Source organism: Mobula hypostoma, chromosome 3 (assembly GCF_963921235.1).
Source record: "Mobula hypostoma chromosome 3, sMobHyp1.1, whole genome shotgun sequence".
Taxonomy (NCBI): Eukaryota; Metazoa; Chordata; class Chondrichthyes; order Myliobatiformes; family Myliobatidae; genus Mobula; species Mobula hypostoma.
Window position 1 is genome coordinate 62,345,098 of NC_086099.1, and position 24,774 is coordinate 62,369,871.

The window sequence follows — 24,774 nt, forward strand, 5'->3', positions numbered from 1 at the left end:
AAAATGCCAGAATAAAAAGGTTGGAGGGAGGGAGAAGGGGGAGACAAGGGAGAAGGTTTTAGGTGAAGCCAAGTTGGTGGGATGAGGGGTGAATTAAAAAGTTGGGAGGTGACAGAAGGAAAAGGCAAAGGCCTGGAGAAGACGGAATCTTCTTAGATAGGAGAGGAGAGTGGGAAATGTTAGAAAGGGATGGAGGAAGGGTACCAGGTGATAGGCAGGTGAGAAGAAAAGGCCAGAGTGGGAAATAGAAGACCAGGGAAGGGGGAGGGGAAAATTACTGGAAGGAGGTTACTTCAAGGTGGCCACCAGTAAATTCTGCTGTTTGCAGATAAAGCGAAGTGGTCTCCCTATTTACGTCGAGTCTCACCAACGTCAAGAAGGCTGTATCAGGGAGCACTGGATACAGTAGACGACCCCAACAGATTTGCAGGTGAAGTGTTGCCTCATCTGGAAGGTTTGTGAATGGGCAGGTGTAGCATGAACAGTAAAGGGCTGAGCACACAGCCCTCTGAGGCACTAGTGTTCAGCGTGATGGAGTTTGAGACTTTGCTGTCTACTCAGACTGACTGGATCTTTCTGTCAAGAAGTCCAAGATCCAATTAGAGCGGGGCTTTTGGGTTCCAACGAAATACAGTTTACACTCTAACCTCTTGGGAATCATAGTGTTAAACACCAAGCTGATTTTGATGAACAACATCCTGGTGTATGAGGCATCGTTTTCTAGGTGTGAAGATGAAATGGAGGGCCAAGGCTATGGCATCACCAGTGGGCTGGAAGATGTCCAATGTAGCTGGAAGGTGGAATTTTATAAAATCCATTACCAGCCGCTGAAAGCACTTCATAATTCTTGAAGTCAGCGTCACTGGGCGGTAATCACTTCAGCCAGTTACCATCACTCTCTTGGGCATCGGAATGATGGTGGCTATCTTGAAGCTGCAGGGACAGTGGACTGTTTCAAAGAAATGTTAAAATGTCCGGTAAGACCTCTGTTAGCTGGGCATCATAGTCCCTCAGCACCTGACCGGGTACCATGCTTATAAAAAGTATTCATTCCCCCCCCGCCCCACCGGAAGTTCTCATGTTTTATCCTTTTACAACATTGAATCACAGTAGATTATTTAATTTGGCTTTTATTGACACTGATCAACAGAAAAAGTCTCTTTTGTGCCAAAATGAAAACAGATCTCTACAAAGTGATCTAAATTAATTACAAATATAGAACACAAAATAATTGGTTGCAAAAGTATTCACCTCTTTTAATATGACACATGAAATCATCATTGGTGCAGCCAAATGGTTTAAGAAGCCACATAATTAGTTAAAGGGTTATCACCTGTGTGCAGTCAAGGTGTTTCAATTGATTGTGGTAAAAATACACCTGTATCTGGAAGGTCCGACTGCTAGCAAATGAAATGCCGTTGGGGCTGTGGTGTAAACAGCTGGAGGCCAATTACTGGATTAATTTAAGGGGGCATGGTAATAGCTATCCGACAAAAAGGGTGTTGTAGACATGCTGGGAGAAGGAGAGGACACAAAAAGAAAGTTTTGACTGGACAGGAGAGCAAACAGCAAAAGATATGGGTGTATACGATAAAGAGTTTTGTCCAAGTGTGGTGTGGCATGTCAAACCTTCCTGGGTATAGAAAATCCCTCTGTAGATTTGGAATTGCTTAAGATTAAGCACAGTAATAAGACGGCTGATATACTCAGTAAATATCATAGTTATAGGGAATGTAAGTTTAAAGGCATACAGACTTTTACGGATGGATCAAAGGATCCAGAAATAGGTACAACAGGGTCTGCAATTGTTGTGCCAAGTTATCAAGTGGAAATTAGCAAGAGAACACCTGATTGCTTGAGTGTATGTGCAGTTGAAATGTTTACCATATTGTTAGCGCTAGAATGGAGTGAGCAGGTTGATGGTAATAATATTGTGATATATAGCGATTCTGTATCAGCCCTTGCAAGCATTAAGGCGGGTACATTTTGAGGTCACCAGGATCTGCCTTATGAAATCCTGTTTGCAAATTCAAGACTGGCTAGACAAGGCAAAAATATCGCATTCATGTGGGTTCCAGCACATTCGGGTATTATGGGAAATGAGACAGCAGATAGGCTGGCAAAAGCAGCAGTCAAAAAGGATCTGTAGAGGTCAATATTAAACTATCAAAATCAGAGGGGAAGAGCATAGTGTGGAGAAGGATAAATCAACAGTGGCAGCAGCATTGGGATAGAGCAATAAAGGAAGACATTTACATTCAACTCAGAACAGAGTAGATATGGGAAGAAGTAGGGGAGTAAAGCGGAAGGAGCAAGTAATTATAAGTAGACTGAGAATTGGGCACAGCAACCTTAATGGCACTCTGGTCATCATAAATAAGCATCCAACAGGTTTTTGCGATCTTTGTCAGGAGACTGAAACAGTAGAGCATATCCTTATTTCATGCCAGAAATTTGCACAGGAAAGGCAACAAATGTTAGAACAATTACACAAAATAGGACTGGTAGAGAACAGTGTTAAAAGTTTATTGGAATGTGGGGAGAGTGATCGGGGAGGAAATGGTTTTTTAGTTTTTTAAGGGCGACGGGGCTGGAAAGTCAGCTTTAAAGTGAATGGACAATGAGGGACAATAAATCCTGAAGATGGCAGTAATGCAACAATGTGGATGCCAACTGCAGTAAAAACTCAAAAAAAGAAGAAGAAGAAGGTCCAACTGCTGGTGAGTCAGTATCCTGGCAAAAACTACACTATGAAGAGAAAAGAACACTCCAAGCAACTCTGCAAAAGGGTATTGAAAAGCACGTCAGGAGATGGATGCAGGAAAAAGTCCAAGTTACTGAGTATCCCTTGGAGTACAGTTACGTCACTCATCAAGAATTGGAAAGAATATGGCACAGCTGTAAATCTGCTCAAAGCAGGCCATCCTCAAAAACTGACTAACTGTGCAAGAAGGGGACGAGTGAGGGAGGCAACCAAGAGACCTGTGGCAACTCTAGAGGGATTACAAGCTTCAGTGGCTGAGATGGGAGAGACTGCACATACAACAACTGTTGCCCAGGTCCTTCACCAGTTGCAGCTTTATGGGAGAGTGGCGAAGAGAAAGCCACTGTTGGAAAAAAAACTCACGTGAAATCTCGGTTAGAATTTGCCAGAAGGCATATGGGAGACACTGATGTCAGCTGGGAGTAGGTTCTATGGTCTTATGAAACCAAAATTGAGCTTTTTGGCCATCTGACTAAATGCTGTTTGGTGTAAGCCAAACACCACACATCATCAGAAACACACTATCCTTACCATGAAACATAGAGATGGCTGCATCATACTGTGGGGATGCTTTACTGCAACAGGCCCTGGAAGGCTTGTGAAGGTTAGAGGGTAAAATGAATGCAGCGAAATACAGGGAAATCCTGGAGGAAAACCTGATGCAGTCTTCAAGAGAACTGCGATTTGGAAGAAAACTTGTTTTCCAGCAAGGCAATGACCCAAGCTACACAGGAGTACCTGTAAAACAACAAAGTTAATGTTTTGGAGTGGCCAAGTCAGAGTCCAGACCTCAATCCAATTGAGAATTTGTGGCTGGACTTGAAAAGGGCTGTTCACTTACGATCCCCATGCAATCTGACAGAGGTTGAACAGTTTTGTAAAGAAGAATGGGGAAAAATTGCAGTGCCCAGATGTGCAAAGCTGATAGAGACCTATCCACACAGACTCAAGGCTGTTATTGCTGCCAAAGATGCATCTATTAAATACTGACTTGAAGGGGGTGAATACTTAATTTTGTGTTTTATATTTGTAATTAATTTAGATCACTTTGTAGAGATCTGTTTTCGTATCACAGTGAAAGAGCCTTTTTCTGTTGATCAGTGTCAAAAAAGCCAAACTAAAGGCGCTATATATTGTTCGGCCCTGCAGCCTTTCATAGGTTTACCCAGGCTAAGATCTACCTTTGCTCAGTTGCTTATTCAGTTGTTGATGTTTTTGAGTTTCATAAGGTTTATATTTGCCTCCACTACCGTTTCAGACAGATCTCCACCATTTTCAGGTGACTTTTATTTTCCTCTACTCTACTTTTCACTCAAAACATTTCATTGTAACCTAAATTTGTATTGGGGAGAAAAAAACTTAATTTAATTTTTGAAGTAAAGAAGTCTGACAATAATAGCATTACATTATTTAGTGGAAGTTGCGTAAGTCTGCCACTTTTTTGGTGTAGGTGCAATGAAACTTTAATGATCCAGTATCTGTCTTTCAGAATTCTCGGTGCTATTTCCTATGCTCCCTCTGCACCAGGGCTTCTGTGCTTCTTAAATGTTTACTGAATAGTTTATTATGCTATCTTGTAACATTTTTAAAGGAGTGAATTAAAGATTTATTGGAATATTAATTAGAATTATATCTGGTATTCTGAAAAATCTACTTCTCTGGCAAAGTCTTGAGTATGCATCACTGCATCCATTAATAAAATAAGGCACCATACTCCAAGCTGTCTCCCAAGTGTTCAAACTTTTCCCCAGGATATGTATTTTATTCTTGATTTTCATTTTAATCCATTACTTATAATTCATTAGCTTAAATTAATGCATTAACATCGATAACATGGACAGGAAGAAGAAACATTGTAAATGCTATGATTTTTAAAATGACAAAATCAGAACATAGAACAAGAAACCATCGTAGGCTAATGCTTTATCTTTATTTTCTCTTTTTCAGGGATGAACAACATCGTGATAGAGATTATTTGCTTGAACGAAGAGACTTAGCTATAGATTTCATTTTTTGCTTAGTTTTGATAGAAGTTTTAAAACAGGTAGGCTTCTGCAATGTTCTTGACTGTTTTCTCTGTAAAGTAAAAAATTAAATCTAGATATTTACCTGTGTCCTGTAACTCTGAGTTAATATCCACTGGATCTTAGTCATAGTAAAATTTGTAAAATAAAAAAAACTAGAAGAAATGGCTGCTTTCTGTACAAATGGACAGAGGAGAGAAGAAAGAAAATTAATGATTCACCCTGTTAACCATTTTAAAAATTGGTGACTATATTTTATAAAATATCTATTTAAGCAATTATGATTTTATAAAGCATGTCATTCTTGTGTCATGCAACAGTAACACTATTTACATAGACATTATTCTTTACTGAATCCAATAATTTTGCCACAATAGATGTGCAGTCTGTTCACACCTTGCAAGTGTTTGGGCATACTCTTTCAATAGCACGATAGATTAATGACTTAAGAGCAATGTATATTTGAAGTAAAGAATTTTGAGAGAAATGAATTTAACAGAAACAGTTATTTATCAATTTCTTTTTTGTTTTAAACGTTGTTATATCCCTAGTTTTATATTCATTTGATTGGTTATTTTTCTGTGTCAGAATAGAATGGTATATTTCATGATTTTTGATTTTTGTGTGATGTAACATTCTGGGTCCTCTAAACGTGGGCAAGTTTTCAAAGTGTATCTCTGTTGGTAAAATTCCTTGACGTTGGACAACTACATTAAGTTAAACAAAACTCAACTTAGATGAGATGCTTAAATCTTTCGTTTGATTTTGTAATTCATGGTAGATTACTGTGGTCAAACGTCCCTATCTAACTTTAGCATTACTTCATCTCTCATCTTTTAACACATGTAGAACAGTTAGCGGACCTGCTTGTCAAGACGTTGTGACAGATACCACATGGGCCAGATAAGGGACTGTTAATGACCATAGAAGCAACTATAGGATCATTTTTTCTTCAAGAGAAGGAGACAACTATAGAATACAAATCATTGCCAGAAACAGTTACAAGGCTTTGATATATCTGCTAACTGCTCGCCTTGCCTGTCCTGCCCATTTTTCTACCCAAGCACTTTAATTTGGATGTTGTTACTCCATTCTGTTCACCTTATTCACAACTATCTCCTTGAGCTTTGGCAATTATGCTTTGAGTAGAATAAGTGGGTTCTTTTCAAGCTGACAAGTTTTAAGTAGTGGAGTGCCACAAGGGTTAGTGCTGGAATCTGAAATGTTTGCTTTCTCGATTAACAATAAATGAAGGGATTGAGTGCATTTTAACCAAACCTGCTGAAGTTATAAATGCAGATCTGAAAGCATCTGCAAACTGCAGAGAATCTGCAAAAGTAATTAAATGAGTTTTAAGGAAGTTAGAAATTGAGTATAATGGTTGGAAATTTGATGTTATCTAAGTTGATGATAAGAACAGAAAGGCCAAATATTATGTAAATGAACATAGAATGCAGAATAAAGCTGTGAAAGAGATCTGAGTAGCTTCATGAATGAAACACTAAGACCATACAATTACATCAAGTAGAAAAGCAAATTGACTGCTTAATAGAAAGGAAGATGGATTGCAAACATAGGGAAGTCTTGTCATATCAGGGCATTGGTGAAAACACCCCATGCGATTCTGAATATACTGAATATAGTTTTGGTCTCTTTATTTAAGGAAGGATATTTGTTTATTGAATAGTTCACAGAAGAATTTTGAAATTTAAGTGCAGGATGAAATGGTTTTATAATGAAGAGTTGAGCAGGACAGGATATACACATTAGAGTTTTGAAAAATAACAGCTGATTTTATTTAAATGTATAAGATCCTAAAGGAACTTGATAAGGTGCTGGGAGGATGTTTCTCCTTGAGGAAAATGTAGTCTGAAGGTTAAGTTAATGGATCAGCAGCCAGAGTTTTGGAACCCAGTGTGCAGCCTGGTTATTTAAATTAAAATAATAAGATAAATCTAGAATTAAGGCAGACCTCAGGAATGGTAACTGAAACAATTTGATTGTCATTAAGGAAAGTAATCTGTCATCTTTCTGGCATATATATGACTTCATATCTACAGGTGGCTGACTTAGCTGTCACAGCTTTATAGTGCTTATAACACAGTCAACTGTTCTAAATACAGTACAGTACTTAAATACATTAACTACTACCATTCTAAGTGACGTCCACATTCAGTGATTTTTTTTTAAGAAAATCACCAGTTTTGTGTGGAAATGAATAGTTTTTTTTGAGATGATTATGGATCTGTAGAATTCCCCGCCCTAGTGATCTGTGGAGACTGAATCATTGAACGTATTCAGGCTTGATATAGACCACAGAGTTCTGGATTATGGTGAGTTAAGTGTTATGAGGAACAGTCAGAAAAATGAATTCAACCTATTATCTGCAACAAACTGGGTTGAGGTGACATATGAGCAGAAGAGCAAGAACCAACCATATCTCTTCATTTCTATTTTATCATTTGAGGTTGAATATGAGGAGGCAAGCTTTTGTTTGTGTGGAATTGTTTGATCTGTTGTGATATGCTCCATCTACTGATAAGCATTTATGTATTTTTATTTTATAGTTAATTGAGATAAGTTTAGATTCCTGGTTTGATGTTGATGTTTGTATGCAGGACTTGCAGATGTTGAAGGAATGTAGTTTTGATGCTGATGGCCCATAATAGTGAAATTATTTTATTTTATTAGCTGCTAATACAGGTTGTGAATTTATGCCATCAGTTGGTAAAAACCAAAGGGTTATAAGGTGGTTATTTAGTACAGGCATGGATAGATGCTAATATTAGGTCAGAGTGATATCATGTAGATTTTTCCCTTGGAGAAATAGTCAAATTGCTAATGGGCTTCATTTTGAGTATTTCGGGGCCTCAATTTAAAAACACTACGGTAGTAGAATATTTTTCAATTATTCTTTGAGCGTTTTAAGTTCTAGTTATTTTCAAGAGGTACTTTGTATATACTGTAACACAGAAGTGACAAATGGGGCAAAACTTTAAAGTAAGTGTCTAAACTTTTAATGTCTGAAATGCCAGTGTTAGGAAGAAATGATATAAACATTTACTATTAACTTTAAGAACAACTGGCTCTTTTTGATGGGTAAAGAGGTTTTATTGTTCATTGTGTCATTTTATGCTGGCATTTGGTGAAGTCTACAAGTAAAGATTGGTAAAGGATTGGAGAAGCTTTTCAACCATTTAATGTATCTGATAAAATATTGCCTTTATTACAGTGTAAAAGATGCATTCCATAATATTCTGATCTGTGAATTATTTAATAGATTCCTCTACATCCAGTGCCAGATGCTTTAGTACACGAAGTTCTGAACTTGGCTTTTAAGCACTTTAAACACAGAGAAGGGTAAGCTGTGCCTTGGTCTACTTCATTTACGCCTTCAGAAAATGAAAACAAAGATATCTGTGGTTGTTTGCTGTGATGCAATGTTTTTCCAGTGTTCATGAAAATTAGGTAAAAATATGCTAATCAACTGTTACCTAAACAACTTTTATCTAAGGCCACTATTCATTTTTTAAAGTTAAGCTGCAACATATTTCCTTGAAACAGAAATCATAAGAGACTTCAAATTTTCATGTAGGACAAATCGAGTTGGTAAAGTTACTTCAGTTCATATTTCTGAGATAGTTTCCCAGAACAATAAATGGTGTAACAAATAATGGTATTAACTACTTTTGGTCTTATGTAATGAGATTGGATTGATTAGTAATTTAGTAGTAAAGGATCTTCTATAGAAGAGTGGTAAAAGCTAAGGTTATGTAAAAAAATATTAAATTTTATTACCGTAGACGAAAGAGAGTACATATTTAAACAAGATGTTTTAAGCATTGCTGTAAAGCTGCATTCCATTGTGATGCAAAAATTGAGGCTAGCTTTAGATTAAAAAAAGAGAGACTTGTAATGTTGCAGAGTGGTAGATGAGATTTTTTAGAAGTTAACATAGGATGACTAAAAGATGGCATGAAAGTGAAAATGAAATGCAACAATAAAGTAGCAAGTATACCAAGTTATTGAGATTCTATAAGGTAAATATGGGTTCCTTAGAATTTGACAGAGTTGAAATTGTATTGCAGGATAAAATTGTAGACAATGCAAAAGAGCATTACAAATATTCAAAGGATTCAAAGTACATTTATTATCAAAGAATATATAAATTATACAACCTTGACATTTGTATGCTTACAGGGAGCCACAAAGCAAGAAACTGAAAGAACCCAATTTTTCAAAAAAGACCAACACCCAATGTGCAGAGAAAGGGAGGAAAAAACACAAAATCATACAAACAATAGAAGCAAGCAACAGCATTAATACAGCATGGAACCAAGGATAAATAAAAGTGCAAAAGTTGTAGTAATTGTTATCATTACAGGAGAAGTAAGGAAACAAATGGGGGTAGAAAACAGTGAATGTACATTGCTATACTGAGTGAAAACAAGAATACAGTCTAGTTGTTTGTCCCTTCAGGCATTATCCCTAACCTGCTGAGTGTCTCCAGATTATTATTGCTTTATTTTCAAAGATACTTAAAGGCATTCCAGTTAAAGTAGCACTGCTGGATGTGTGTGACAGCTCATTGGTAGTTCAAAAGGCAAGAAATTCAACTAAAAAAAATTACTAATAACACCTTTTCTGAAATAAATTGTGTTAAACTGTCACCGCAAACAATGAAGGTGAAGCGAGTTCATGCTGCTATGTTGCAGAATCAATGCAGATCGAGTGAGCCATTTGGAGAGGAGAAGTTGGTGGGGGGAAAGGAGTTTTGATGCCCGTACAACTAGACCGGGTGCAATTAACTGGTATCCGCAATATTTGAAATTCTATGCAAATCTTTATTGTTGGTATTTTCTCTCTTTTGATATAGTTCTCTAATGTGTTTTTTCCTTCATGGGAAGTCAACATTTAATATTTAATACTAACTTCACTTGAGAAAGTGATGTTAAGCAGCTACTGCAGTCATTGCAGTCTACAGCACTGCCTAAGACAAGTTCTTGATTTCCATTGACGTCACTTTTACTAAAGGTCTTTGATGCTGCAGCTGGTCAAATTCTGTTTCTCTATTGAGAGTATTCACTTCACCTTTCCATTAAAATTTAGCTCTTTTCTGTTTGCACCAGGGATATAGTGAGATCTGCTGTTCATTGATATTGGTGAAATAGAAATTAAGCATCAGTGAGCAGAATAATAATGAGCTACTTGATGGCACTTTGAACACTCCAGCAATTTGTTGATGAATAAGAACAGTCAATAGGGGCAGTCATTTGCTGAATGGATTTGTTCAACTTTTTGTATATAGGACATTCTTCAGCAATGTTTCAGGTTGTTGGATGGTTGCCAGTGTAATAACTGCATGAAACTGCTTTGGCTGAATGCACAGCCAGTTCTGGTCCATGTTTTCAATGTTACCTCTGGGAGTTTGGCTACTCCTAACTTCATTTAGTATTTTTAACTGTTTCTTAATATGACTTGGAGTGAACTGAAATGGCCTCTGTGATAGTGGAGACCTCACGAGGAGAGTAGTATTCATTAGTTTAGGTTGAAGAAAGTTACACACGTTTCAGTCTTCCCTTTGGTACACTCATTGAACTTGGCAATTGATATATGTAAATAATAATTCCCTCTAAATTAAGGAAACAATATGAAAATTAATTGATACTTGTGTTAATTCTCTATTTTCCAAAAAAAAACAACAAACATTTAGACTAGGGGTGCTTACGTTAGCAATATTACTGTGTTGATGAGAAGAGCAATATAAATCATTAGGAGAGTCATCTAAAGTCTGCTCGCATTGGGGTTATATATTCAATCCATTTATTCCAGATTTGATAAAATGTTTCTTTTTGAGTTCTCAGGGAGTAGGTCAACTTTTCCATTTTAAATATTTCCAAGATAATTTCGTACCAATCTTCTAATGTAGGTGGTATTGGATTTAGCCATTTTCTAGTGATTGATTTCTGTTTTATACATATAAAAAAATGGAAAAGGTTATATGTGTGAAAAAAGTACATGATAATTGTGAACTCCTTATCCAAATAAAAATAAAATTAAAAAAAAAAGAAAATTAATTGATACTGTTTTAATAGGCAAATCCTTATTTAAGGTTTTGACAGACCAAAGAAATGATTGGGAAATCAAGATGAGCAAATGGCTGATGCAGTTGAATGTAGAACTATGTGTAGAAATTGATATTGAGAATCAAAATCAGGTTTATTATCACCGGCATGTGACGTGAAATTTGTTAACTTAGCAGCAACAGTTCAACGCAATACATAATCTAGCAGAGAAAAAAATAATAAATAAAATAAAATAATAAGTAAACAAGTAAATCAATTACATATATTGAATAGATTTAAAAAGTGTGCAAAATCAGAAATACTGTACAGTTTTTAAAAAAGCGAGGTAGTGTCCAAAGATTCAATGTCCATTAGGAATCAGATGGCAGAGGGGAAGAAGCTGTTCCTGAATCACTGAGTATGTGTCTTCAGGCTTCTGTACCTCCTACCTGATGGTAACAGTGAGAAAAGGGCGTGCCCTGGGTGCTGGAGGTCCTTAATAATGGAAGCTGCCTTTCTGAGACACCACTCCCTGAAGATGTCCTGGGTACTTGGTAGGCTAGTACCCAAGATGGAGCTGACTAGATTTACACCCTTCTGCAGCTTCTTTCGGTCTTGTGCAGTAGCCCCCCATACCAGACAGTGATGCAGCCTGTCAGAATGCTCTCTACAGTACGACTGTAGAAGTTTTTGAGTGTATTTGTTGAAATGCTAAATCTCTTCAAACTCCTAATGAAGTATAGTTGCTGTCTTGCCTTCTTTATAACTACTTGGAAATGTTGGGACCAGGTTAGATCCTCAGAGATCTTGACACCCAGAACTTGAAGCTGCTCACTCTCTCCGCTTCTAATCCCTCTTTGAGGAATGGTATGTGTTCCTTTGTCTTACCCTTCCTGAAACCCACTATCAGTTCTTTCGTCTTACTGACGTTGAGTGCCAAGTTGTTGATGCGGCACCACTCCACTAGTTGGCATATCTCACTCCTGTATGCCCTCTCGTCACCACTTGAGATTGTACCAACAATGGTTGTATCATCAGCAAATTTATAGATGGTATTTGAGCTATGCCGAGCCACGCAATCATGTGTATACAAAGAGTAGAGCAGTGGGCTAAGCACACACCACTGAGATGCGCCAGTGTTGATCGTCAGTGAGTAGGATATGTTGTCACCAATCCACACAGATTGTGGTCTTCTGGTTAGGAAGTCGAGGATCCAATTGCAGAGGGAGGTACAGAGGCCCAGTTTCTGCAACTCCTCAATCAGGATGGTGAGCTGTAGTCAATGAACAGCATCCTGACATAAATGTTTGTGTTGTCCAGGGTGGTCTAAAGCCGTGTGGAGAGCCATTGAGATTGCGTCTGCCGTTGACTTATTGTGGCAATAGGCAAATTGCAATGGGTCCAGGTCCTTGCTGAGGCAGGAGTTCAGTCTAGTCTTAACCAACCTCTCAAAGCATTTCATCACTGTTGATGTGAGTGCTACCGGGCGATAGTTATTAAAGCAGCTCACATTATTCTTCTTGGGCACTGGTATAATTGTTTCCTTTTTGAAGCAAGTGGGAACTTCTGCCTGTAGCAGTGAGAGGTTAAAAATATCCTTGAATACTCCCGCTGGTTGGTTGGCACAGGTTTTCAGAGCCTTACTAGGTATTCCATCAGGACCTTCCGCCTTGCAAAGGTTCACTCTCTTTAAAGACAGCCTAACATCAGCTTCTGAGACGGAGATCACAGGGTCATCAGGTGCAGCAGGGATCTTCACAGCTGAAGTTGTATTCTCCTTTTCAAAGCATGCATAGAAGGCATTGAGTTCATCTGATAGTGAAGCATCGCTGCCATTCATGTTATTGGGTTTCGCTTTGTAGGAAATAATGTCTTGCAGACCCTGCCAGAGTTACCATGCATCTGATGTGGCTTCCACCCTCGTTCGAAATTGTCTCTTCGCCCTTGAAATAGCCCTCCACAAATCATACCTGGTTTTCTGGTACAGGCCTGGGTCGCCAGACTTGAATGCCACAAATCTAGCCTTCAGCAGACAACGTACCTCCTGGTTCATCTACGGCTTTTGGTTTGGGAATGTATAGTAAGTCTTTGTAGGCACACACTTGTCCACACAGGTTTTAATGAAGTCGGTAACAACTGCATCATACTCATGCAGGTTCGAAGATGAATCCTTGAATACATGCCAGTCCACCCATTCAAAGCAGTCCTGTTGGCGCTCCTGTGCTTCCCTAGTCCATACCTTCTTGGTCCCCACTGCTGGTGCTGCAGTTTTCAGTGACTACATGGTACTCAGAGTAGGAGTACAGCTAGGTGATCAGACTTCCCGAAGTGAGGGTGGGGAATAGCAGGGTAGGCATTCTTGATGGTAGTGTAGCAATGGTCCAGTGTGTTGTTTCCTTTTGTATTGCAAGTGATCTGTTGGTGGTAGTTGCTTAGTGAATTTTTTTCAGACTGGCCTGGTTAAAATCTCCCAAAACGATGGTGAAGGCGCGAGGGTGTTATTACCCAAATCATAATGGATTTATTTATCACCTGTACAGTGAAACGTACAGGGAAATGCATCACATGCCACAAAACATAACAACCAACACACCCAAGCGTATGTGGAGGCAGCCCGCAAATTCACACATTCCAACACCAAATTAGCATGCCCATATGATCAGCAGAACAACACGAGCAATAGCAGGAGCAACAACAAAACAAGGCAACAACAGCAAAACAAGTTCTTTTCGCACTCACTCACATACAATGGGCAGCCCTCCAACCCTAGGATAGATTTAGAAGGGAAATGTTCCTTCAACGGTGTGATTTTAAAGTGCATGAAGGGGAAGAATTGTAAAGAAATTCACCCTTAATGATGATTGTTGTTAGATATTGTCTCTACCACCACCACCCTGTGTAGTCAGTAATATTGCAAGGGTGATTGCTTGCATGTATTATCCATTGCATTTGCCACATTTCACAAAGAATTAAATGTGGCACTATATTGATACTGGAAATGTAGAAGCTGTACTGATGGTGAAGAAGGGGTTTTGGTCAATGAAATGTGTTTGTCCCCAGCCCTTTAGTTATTGAATGTCATGTTCCTGTAGATGTTCAAAAGGATTTTGATTTCTTTGTCATAATCAAAAGAACACTTTTGGTGTATTTTTACTTCACATTTTACACAGCTTGGAGCAGGATTGATTGTTATCATTGCTTAAAACTGATCCATTTGATTACAGTCTCTGGTTTCACTGTACCATGCATTTTTATTTCATCTCTGTTCTTTCACAGGTATTCAGGACCCAACACTGGGAACATGCATATTATTGCAGATTTGTATGCAGAAGTGATTGGAGTTCTTGCACAATCAAAGTAAGAATCAACATCTTTTGCTTTTTGAGCCATTACCCAAACATTAATTTTATTTCTGTCCTAGACCATTCAGGGAAATGGAAACAATAGACCTCCATATAATTAGCAAATGTATTTATAAATAGCAAAAGCAGGGTTTGTTCCCTCTTTACTTGCCCAGATTCGGTCTTGAGTAATGCTTATCTGGTAATTTTTTTACATGTAGACAATATGATTGATCAAAGTATATGTATCATGGAAGTACATTTATGTCACCATATACAATCCTGAGATTCATTTTCTCAAAAAATCTATAGAATAGTAACCATAACAGAATTAATGAAAGGCCACCCAGCTAGGACGTTCAACCAGTGTGCAGAAGGCAACAAACTGTGAAAATGCAAAAAGAAGAAATAATAATAAATAAATAAGCAATAATTATCGAGAGCATGAGATGAAGAGTCCTCAAAAGTGAGTCCATTGGTTGTGGGAACATTTCAATGATGGGGCAAGTGAAACTGAGTGAAGTTATCCCCTTTTGTTCAAGAGCCTGGTGCTTGAGGGGTAGTGACGGTTCTTGAACCTAGTGATGTGAGCCCTGAGGCTCTTGCACCTTCTTCCTGATGGCTGCAGCGAGAAGTGAGCATGTTCTGGGTGGTGAGCGTCTCTGATGATGAATGCTGCTTTCCTGCGACACTGTTTCATATGGATGTGCTCAGTAGTTGGGAGGGGTTTACCTGTGATGAACTGGGCTGCGTCCACTACTTTTTGTAGGATTTTCCATTCAAGGGCATTGGTGTTTCCACACCAGGTTGTTAATATACACTCCATTACACATATATAGAAGCTTGTCAAAATTTTAGATGTCATGCTGAAACTCCTAAGGAAGTAGAGGTGCTTCTGTGCTTTCTTCATAATAAACTTACCGTAGAACTTCTTGTTAACGCCTTCATATGGCTGTAGAGTGATCCAGATTGACCCAATCAGCCTGTCTTTCTCATCTTTTGAAGTTGAAAATGAGGATGCAAGATAAGCAAATTGTGTCCGCAATTGACATTTTGTTAATCAGGATCGGGTTTATTATCACTGACATTTTTTGTTTTGTTGCAACAGTGAAGTACAAGGCGTAAACCTACAATAAGCTGTAAAATAAATAAATAGTGCAAGATAACGAGGTAGTGTTCATGGGTTTATTGACCATTCAGAAATCCAATGGCAGAGGGGGTGTAGTTGTTCTTTACACATAGAGTGTGGGTGTTCAGGCTCCTGTGCTGCTTCCCTGATGGTAATCACCTGAAGAGTTCATGTCCCAAATGGAGAGGACCTTTGGTGATGGATGTTGCCTTCTTGATGCAGCAGTTCTTGTTGGCAGGGATGGTTGTGCCCATGATGAAAATGGCTGAGTCTGTAGTATTCTGCAGCCTCTTGTAATCCTGTACATTGGAGGCTCCATACCAGGCAGCGTTACAATCAGTCAGAATGCTGCTCTGCCATATATCTCTAGAAATTTGCTGTTTACTGAATGCTGTCCATTTATGGACTGCATTCTAGTCACCTGTGTTACTAAATAGTTTCATGTGATTAGTTTCAGGGCAAATTAATTTCAGTTAAGTGACTTTCAGTCACTTTGCAGACAAAATCTATTGTAGTGAAGGAGTCTTTGGCATAGCATTTGCCTTCTAGACCAAGATAAGTATTCCCATAATGTGAAAAAGAAAACTAACAGTAATAAACTATGTAGTTACTACTCATGCCATAAATAAATACAGCAAGAAATGTAATATAACTTGTGATATAACATACAAAGTTAACAGTTATTTAGTGATTATGATGTTGCTTCCAAGTGAGTTGAGGATAAGCTGGGAATAACGATAAGAAAAACTGAAAAGGAGGGGAGTGAGGATGATGATCGCAATGTGTTTGATGTAAATGTACAGATAGTGTGTATTGAAGCATTTTGGGAATGCTTAACACATTGGTTCATTTATTTTGTAAAGTGCATTCAAAGTGATTTCAATTTATTTTAGATTTCAGGCTGTTAGAAAAAAGTTTATGACTGAGTTGAAGGAACTTCGTCATAAAGAGCAGAGTCCTCATATAGTGCAAAGCATCATCAGCCTGATTATGGGAATGAAGTTCTTCCGGGTCAAAATGTATCCAGTGGAGGACTTTGAAGCTTCCTTTCAGTTTATGCAGGTATGCTGGATTTTTAAAAATTTTTATTCCTTTTAATCAGTCTTTCTCATGCTTAAGCCTCTAGTTCAAATTTAACAGTGAGGTTTGAGGAATCATAATGCTATGCTTCTCTCTTCATAATTGCTGCCTAACCTGCTGAGTGTTTCCAGTACTTTTGAATTTGTTAAAGATTTACAGAATCTGCAAATTTTTGGCTTTCCTCATCTTTAATTTCTTGATGAGAGGATGACTTTTAATGGAGCATTTTTGCTGTATTGTTTGCTTAATTATATTGAAATTTCACTCTGTGCTTTAGAACACTTTCCATATTTTTTGTGAGGGATGGTTATATTTTTCGATTACTGTTTTCTGGACCTTTTCCTTTTACATTAGATTTATTCTGCAAGAGACTTTAAATTGTAGGAAAATCTGTGGATTGTTACAGACTTACTAAGTTTCTCCAGCATTTTATGTGTTGCTCAAGATGTGCAGCATTTGCAGAATCTCTTGTGTTTAACATTAAAAGCTCGACATGTAAGGTTTCCGTACCAGAACCATATATGAGGGGTTCTTCTAGTACTGGTACTTCTGTTCCTATGGTGCAGTTCAGAGTTTGTTTCTTATAGAGTCAGTCTCATTTAAAGTATATGATCAATATAAAGGGAAATTAAAGTGTGAATGAACCATGTGAATATAAACAGATCAATAAAGTTTTGAATTCCTGTTCAACATTGAACAATCATGTTGGATGCTAACCAAGATTTCTATTAACATATTTGCAATGGTTGGAGGAAGTGGATTAGGGGAGGCAGTAGGGGTATAAAGCATAGTTGATGTATGGGAGATAGACATAAAATCTTAGGCTTCCTTCTGATAAGCAGTCTTTATTACCAGATAATAAGTTCAATAATATGAATCGGAATCAGGTGTGTTATCACTTACATATGTTGTGAAATCAGCTGTTTTATGACAGCAGTGCAGCACAATACATAAAATGTAACTATTGGTTACAATAGGAAATATTAAAGTAAATAAACAGTGTAAAGAGAGAGCAATATGGTGAAATAGTGTTCATGGGTTCATGGACTGTTCAGAAATTTGATGCAGAAGGGAAGAAGCTATCCCTAAAGTGTTGAGTGTGCTTCTTCAGGCTCCTGTACCTCCTCCCTGATGGTATTAGTGAAAAATGGATATGTCCTAGATGGTAAAAGTCCTTAATGATGGATGCTGTCTTCTTGAGACACCACATTTTCGACGATGTCCTCAAGGGTGGGGAGGCTAGTACCACGAGTCTGCAACCCTCTGCAGCCTCTTTCAACCCTGTGCATTGGAGCCTCCACTTAATGCAACCACTCAGAATGCTCTCCAGCGTACATTGTTATTGGTGACGTACCAAATCTCCTCAGACTCCTAATGCCATGCCATCCTTGTGATTGTTTGTTCGGCCCCAGATAGATGCTCTGAGATGTTGACACCCAGGAAATTGCTTCTGCTCATCCTTTCCACTGCTGACCTCTTTATCAGGACTGGTATATGTTCTCTCAAGTTTCTCACCCTGAAGCCCACAATCAATTCCTTGACCTTACAAGGCTATTGTTGTGCCACCACTCAACCAGCCCATTGTGTCACACCTGTACACCACCTTGTCACTGTTTGAGATTTTGCCAAGAATGGTGTGTCATCAGTGAATTTATAGATGGTATTTGAGCTGTGCCTAGCCACACACTCATGTGTAGAGAGAATAGAGCAGTGAGCTAAGCACACAACTTTGAAGTGCATCTGTGTTGATTGTTTGTGAGGAAGAGATTGTCTGCAAGGAAGTCAAAGGATCCAGTTGCAGATTGTTAATTAGTACTGAGAGGATGCTGGTCCTGAGTGCTGAGTTGTAATCAATAAACAACAGCCTGGCATAGATATTGCTGTTATCCAGGTGGCGCAAAGCTGAGTGGAGTGCCGGTGCGATTCTGCTGTGGACTTGTTATGGTGGCAGGCAAATTGCACTTAGTCTGAGTTTTTGCTCAGGCTGGAATTAATTCAAGTCATTACCAGCCTTTCAAAGCACTTGAGCACAGTAGATGAGAGTGCTATGGGCAATAGTTGTTGAGACAGCTCACCCTGCTCACCGGTTTGACTGATGCCCTTTTGAAGCAGGAGGGAACATCTAACTGCACCACTGAGAGGTTGAAGATGTCCTTAAACACTCCAACCAGTTGGTTGGCATGGGTTTTCAGTATCCTGCCAGCTACACCATTTGGACCCTGATGCCTTGCAAGGGTTCACTGATGTTCAGACATTTGCTTCCAAGACAAATATGGAGAAGAGATCTAACCAGAGCCGTTGATTTCTAAGTGATAAATTGTCTTCTATTAGCTTTAAAGGATTCTATGAAGCTCCAGTTGAAGTTTTAACACCAGAACACAAATCCAATAGGTGTGAGTTATAGGCATTTTCAAAAACTAGCTGAGGAGATGCAATGTAAGTGAAGTCACTGAGAAAGGTCTAAGCAAGATAGTAGGAGGTAAGTTTTTGCCACATCATGGGCCAAGAATTGTGAGTTATTTCTGTATAACCCAATGGATGAGAATCAATTAGAGGCTTATTGAAAATTCAGGTAAGGAACTAGTAGACTTAACCAAGCTAGAGTACAATAAGGGATCAGTCAGATGAAAGGCAAGAATAATCTTCAGCTTGAAGGAGATGCTCAACCATATTCAGCATGAATTACGTCCTCCACTAGTTTGCTGTGTTGGCTGATTGAAGAGCATCAACTGCTTTATATACGTTTATGTGCCTTGTTTTTGAAATTGAGACCATCAGTGTTCTCTCCTCATTAAGATCACATAGAGGCAAAGTAGTTTTCATTTTGTTCTGCCAGGCATCTCTCTGCTGTGCTGTACTTGTAGATACAAGTGTCTCCCCTATTTTTTCCTGCTTGTTAAAGATTGTCTGTTTTTCAAATTCTGAACTTAGTATTTGATCCTTAAGATTCCAACAGTGACACATAGCCTATTTTAAAATCATGTATTGTGATACACAAAATATTTAACACCAAACTTCAGCAAAATGCAGTGACATACAAGATACTTTAATATCACGTTTAATGAATAAGCATAATTAACAGCAGAAACTATGAAGTGCGGTAGAGTAAAAGATTAATCAATGGAATTCCAAATGAGTCTGCAGGGGAGCCACCCTCAACAAGTGCTTTGCACCTGTGTTGGTTTCCAAGAACACAGTATTTTAAATTCTTATCTTTGCTTTCAAACATTTTCTTGGCTTTAAAATCCCTGTAGTCAGCTGTAGCATTAACATTTTCCATGACATCTGCACTTCTCTAATCCTGATCTCCCGAAGTTCCCCTAATTTAATTGCTGCATCATTGGCACCGGTGTCTTAAGTACCATCTATATACTACTAAAATTCTCATGCTCTGTTTGTGACCTCCAATTAGCCCAAATGGTGCATTACAGCGGCACTTTTTTTGACTAAATCGACTTAAAATGTGCTAACTTACAGAATGCATGCAAAGTTCAGGGTTATATATTCGTTTAAAATTGCTCACTTGTCAATCAGCAAGCCCTGCTTTCCATAACCCGAGCCAATTCCAGCTTTAATGGAAACCGCGACGCGACACCACGATGTATGCGCACGGCCAGCCTCAACAATGCCTCACAATGCTCATAGCACTGACACCAACCACAGCAAAAGGGCAGGGCTATCACGGCCATTTAGGAGAGCGCCAACCATATTATCCAGAAAAATCAGCATCTGGGAGGCTTTGGTGTTACTGCTTCATATCTTCTATCCAGAATTAGGGTTAAAAAAAAATATGGATAGCCTAATTATACCGCGTGGAAACAGAAGGGGGACATTATGGTCAAGGGATGACGCCAAACGTTGTCAGGAAGCGGCAAGGAGAGGGAGAGAACAAAAATCGAATGAGGCCAGGGCCGCATGACTCCAGGATCAAAGAGTCGGGACAAAAAAGATGAGAGAAGAGGAGACAGAGGAGGACAGGCATGCAGGTCTCCAAAATGACAACAATAGGCACAGACGGAGGAGAGAACAAGAATCGGATCAGGCCAGGGCCGCACGACTCCAGATCAGAGAGAAAGAACAAATGGTAGAAGAGATGAAGAGACGAAGGATGAAAGGGCTGCACGTCTCCAGAATGACAAAAACAAGCAGAGGAGGAGAGAGGAAGAGACAGTGGAGAAAATGAAAGATCAACTCGAGAATATGCGGTAAAGAGTAATTATTGTGAGAGTTGCTGAAGACGATAATGGCCGCTTTCGACGACAATACCCCGACAGAGAAAGAGCAAGGCAAAATGCACGACTCGCACGGCGTAGCATTTCTGCTGATGTTGGTACGATGATCCGAGTATGCCTTCACTGTGGTGCTTTCCTATTCACTGGAGAAACTGCACATTTCTGCTGTATGAAGGGAAAAGTCAGGATAGGCAATTTGCAGCCTCTACCTAATGAGCTCCTCAATTTATACAGCAATGGTGAACCTATTGCAAACTAGTTCAGGAAGAACATCAGACAATACAATTGCCTCTTCCAAATGACATTCTTTGGTGCCAAAGAAGTCCTTCCAACTAGAAATGGATGGAATCCTTCTGTGATTATTCAAGGGCAAATCCATCATTACATCGGACATTTAATGCCAGACCCCAACCAGCAAGCCTGATTCCTTCAAATTTACTTCATGGATCCTCAAGACAGCGTAGAATTGAGAATGGGTATACTCCAGAATGATTGAATTCAACGTGAGATTGTTGAACTATTGGAAAACCTACTATGACAATGAAACCCGTATATTGCGTCCCTTCGACTTGCAAAAGAACAAATTCGGGGCATGCCAGAGGCGTCCATTGTCATTGATCATGACCGGAGACTGGCATTTGAACATGAGATAAGATTTAATGCACAAATTGCCAACGAAGTTGCTTTCATTATACCGAACAGCACCGAACCTGAAGCAAGATCATGACATCTCATCATTTCAATGTGGAACTTGGATACACCAAAGCTTTGCAATGGAACGTGAATGATGGTGGAAGAACTGCACGATAATCTCATCGTAGCAAAGATAAACATTGGTGCATTCAAAAATGACATTGCCATGATTCCAAGAATTACTCTTAGTTTATCAGAAGGGGAAGATGTCCCTCTTCAGCGGAGCCAGTTCCCGATACAGTCATGCTTTGCTATGACTATACACGAGGAGCAAGGCCAAACCATGGAGAGTGTGTTGATTTATCTGGAGAAACCGGTATTCCAGCATGGTCAGCTGTATGTGGCTTTAAGCCGGGGAAAAAGAAATGAAAACGTTAGAGTATTCTTGAAAGGTGGCAAATCAACCAGAAATGTTGTCATCAAAAGTGTCCTTCGTTAAGCAAGAAGGAGCTATATTTGTCTTGCTATGCGTTTTTCTTCTTTAATAAACTGAATTTTTCTTCTTTAATTTCCAAAGCACATCACATCAGACGGCACTACCTTTCTCTCAAAGGGTGCCCCAACGTGTCACCCGGTTGTCTAGTAATTTATTAAACATATCTCCTTATTTTGCACTATGTTGCTTCATAATGCTTTGACTTTTAGACCAATTTTCTTGTTATTTGCTGTATTGTGCTCTTACAATAAGTAGAGATGGGAAATGTATTGTGAATCTAGTTAAGAAGCAGGTTGGTTTTGACATGCAAGTACACAAGCCATTAGAGTTAGCAGTGCTTAGTGAAACTTATAAGGGGCACAAATATACATTTTAATTTCACTTTACAATAAGAAGTCAAAAGATTTTATTTTAAGATGACAGTTGACCTGTGTGAGAAGTCGAAAGATTTTATTTTAAGATGACATGGACATACCGGTATTGGGAACTGGCTCCGCTGAAGAGGGACATCTTCCCCTTCTGATAAACTGAGAGTAATTCTTGGAATCATGGCAGTGTCATTTTTGAACGCACCAATGTTTATCTTTGTTCATGTTTAATCTTTAGGCATTAATATCGAAGTAGTAAAATGGATTCAGCAGTGGCTAGATGGGAGACGCCAGAGAGTAGTGGTGAATAACTGTGTGTCAGATTAGAGGACGGTGTGTAGCGGTGTGCCTCAGGGATCTGTACTGGGTCCAATGTTGTTTGTCATATATATTAATGATCTGGATGATGGGGTGGTAAATTGGATTAGTAAGTATGCAGATGATACTGAGATAGGTGGCGTTGTGGATGATGAAGTACGTTTTCAAAGCTTGCAGAGAGATTTAAGCCAGTTAGAAGAGTGGGCTGAAAGATGGCAGATGGAGTTTAATACTGAAAAATGTGAGGTGCTACATTTTGGTAGAACTAATCAAAATAGGACATACATGGTAAATGGTAGGGCATTGAAGAATGCTGTAGAACAGAGGGATCTAGGAATAATGGTGCATAGTTCCCTGAAGATGGAATCTCATGTGGATAGGATGGTGAAGAAAGCTTTTGGTTTGCTGGCCTTTATTAATCAGAGCATTGAGTATAGGAGTTGGGATGTAATGTTGAAATTGTATACAGCTTTGGTGAGGCCAAATTTGGAGTATTGTGTACAGTTCTAGTCACTGAATTATAGGAAAGATGTCAATAAAATTGAGAGAGTACAGAGGAGGTTTACTAAAATGTTGCCTGGGTTTCATCTCCTAAGTTACTGAGAAAGGTTGAACAGATTAGCTCTTTATTCTTTAGAGCGTAGAAGGTTGAGGGGGGACTTGATAGAGGTGTTTAAAATTATGAGGGCGATTGATAGAGTTGACGTGGATAGGCTTTTTCCATTGAGAGTGGGGGAGATTCAAACAAGAGGACATGAGTTGAGAGTTAAAGGACAAAAGCTTAGGGGTAACATGAGGGGGATCTTCTTTATTCAGAGAGTGGTAGCTGTGTGGAACGAGCTTCCAGCAGAAGTGGTTGAGGCAGGTTTGATGCTGTTTAAAGTTAAATTGGATAGATATATGGATAGGAAAGGAATGGAGGGTTATGGGCTGAGTGCAGGTCGGTGGGACGAGGTGAGAGTATGAGTTCAGCACGGACTAGAAGGGCCGAGATGGCCTGTTTCTGTGCTGTAATGGTTATATGGTTATGACAGTTGACTTGTGTGATCCATTAGATACAATATGCTGTCCTTTCACAGAAAGTGCTTTTTAAATTTATGTGTTCTTCAGGAAGTGGGAAATGCTGGCAATGCCAATATTAATTGCCCACCTCCCAATTGTCCTTTAAAAGGTGACTATGAGCTGCTGCTGGTTTTGAGAGTTTCAAAATTTAGACCTTTCGGACAATGAAAAACTAGTAATCTACTTGTGTGTTGGGTTGGCGAGAGCTTTGGGGAAAACAATCAGTAGTTGCATTGCCATGTGCTTGAAGCACTTCTAGTTATTAGTAGAGGTCATGGGTTAGGGAGTAGTTTATCTAAGTAATGTAAAGGTTGTTGCTAAGTTAACAGATGATGAGTTACTCAAAATGAGAGTCAAATAATATACAACTAACTTCTAACTTGGCACAATACAGTCCTCAAGGTCCATATTGAATTCAGTTATTTCAGATGTCCTTATCTCATACTTTGAGCATTCATCCTCCATCCCATCCACCCTCTCTCCTGGATTTTCAGATTTTATTTGTCATTTAATAACCTCCATTTGTCATTTGTATCATTCACTTTCTCCTAGATTCTTCCTTTTTCACCCTTTTTATTCTGTCTTCCTGTTTGTATTTCTTCCAATTGAACTTCCAATACAGTGTCTAACCAAATGTTATGAACTTGAACTGTAACTGTTAACTGTCTTTGAACATTGATGCTTTTTGTACACTAGCTCCTTTGTTTTCTGTTATTAATTATTTTTTGGTCATGGAGATTTCTGATCTTGTATTTTCAAACAGGAATGTGCTCAGTATTTCCATGAAGTGAAAGATAAAGACATAAAACATGCACTAGCTGGCCTGTTCGTGGAAATTCTGATACCTGTGGCTGCTGTAAGTTTAATATTTCTTATTCTGACATTTTGTAAAGAAGCGTGATTGGGAATCCAACTTAAAAATGTTCTTCTACCTTTCAGAGCTAAAGAAAACTGGGGATTGATTATACATAAGAATTTCCCCGTGCCATTTGTGTTGTGAAAATTAATTATTAAAATAGTGATGTTTAAATAAAATATGCTGTTTTCGCAAAGCTACCATTTAAATTTAGGCAAATCTATTAGTGGCAAAGAAAACAAAAAAGATAATGATAAAATGCCAGTTTAAACCACTGTTTATCAGTTACATAGGGTGCCAGTATTCTTTGGTATAACAAAACAAAGGGGGAAAATTGAGTGGGGATGTCAAATTCTGCAAAATGCCAATAGCATTAACTTCAATGTTATGTTCCAAAGTTGATATG

At 38.7% G+C, this 24,774-nt stretch overlaps 1 protein-coding gene across 17 annotated transcripts in view; it reads left to right on the top strand.

Moving 5' to 3' along the window:
• fryl (furry homolog, like) overlaps positions 1-24,774 on the top strand; it is a 376,544-nt gene that overhangs the window by 166,221 nt on the left and 185,549 nt on the right. For all 17 annotated transcript variants that reach the window (XM_063043177.1, XM_063043178.1, XM_063043163.1 and 14 more), the window contains 5 exons: positions 4,712-4,808; positions 8,069-8,148; positions 14,130-14,210; positions 16,217-16,385; positions 24,276-24,368. In XM_063043177.1, the coding sequence (XP_062899247.1) occupies positions 4,712-4,808; positions 8,069-8,148; positions 14,130-14,210; positions 16,217-16,385; positions 24,276-24,368 (520 nt within the window). The remainder of the gene's footprint in view (positions 1-4,711; positions 4,809-8,068; positions 8,149-14,129; positions 14,211-16,216; positions 16,386-24,275; positions 24,369-24,774) is intronic.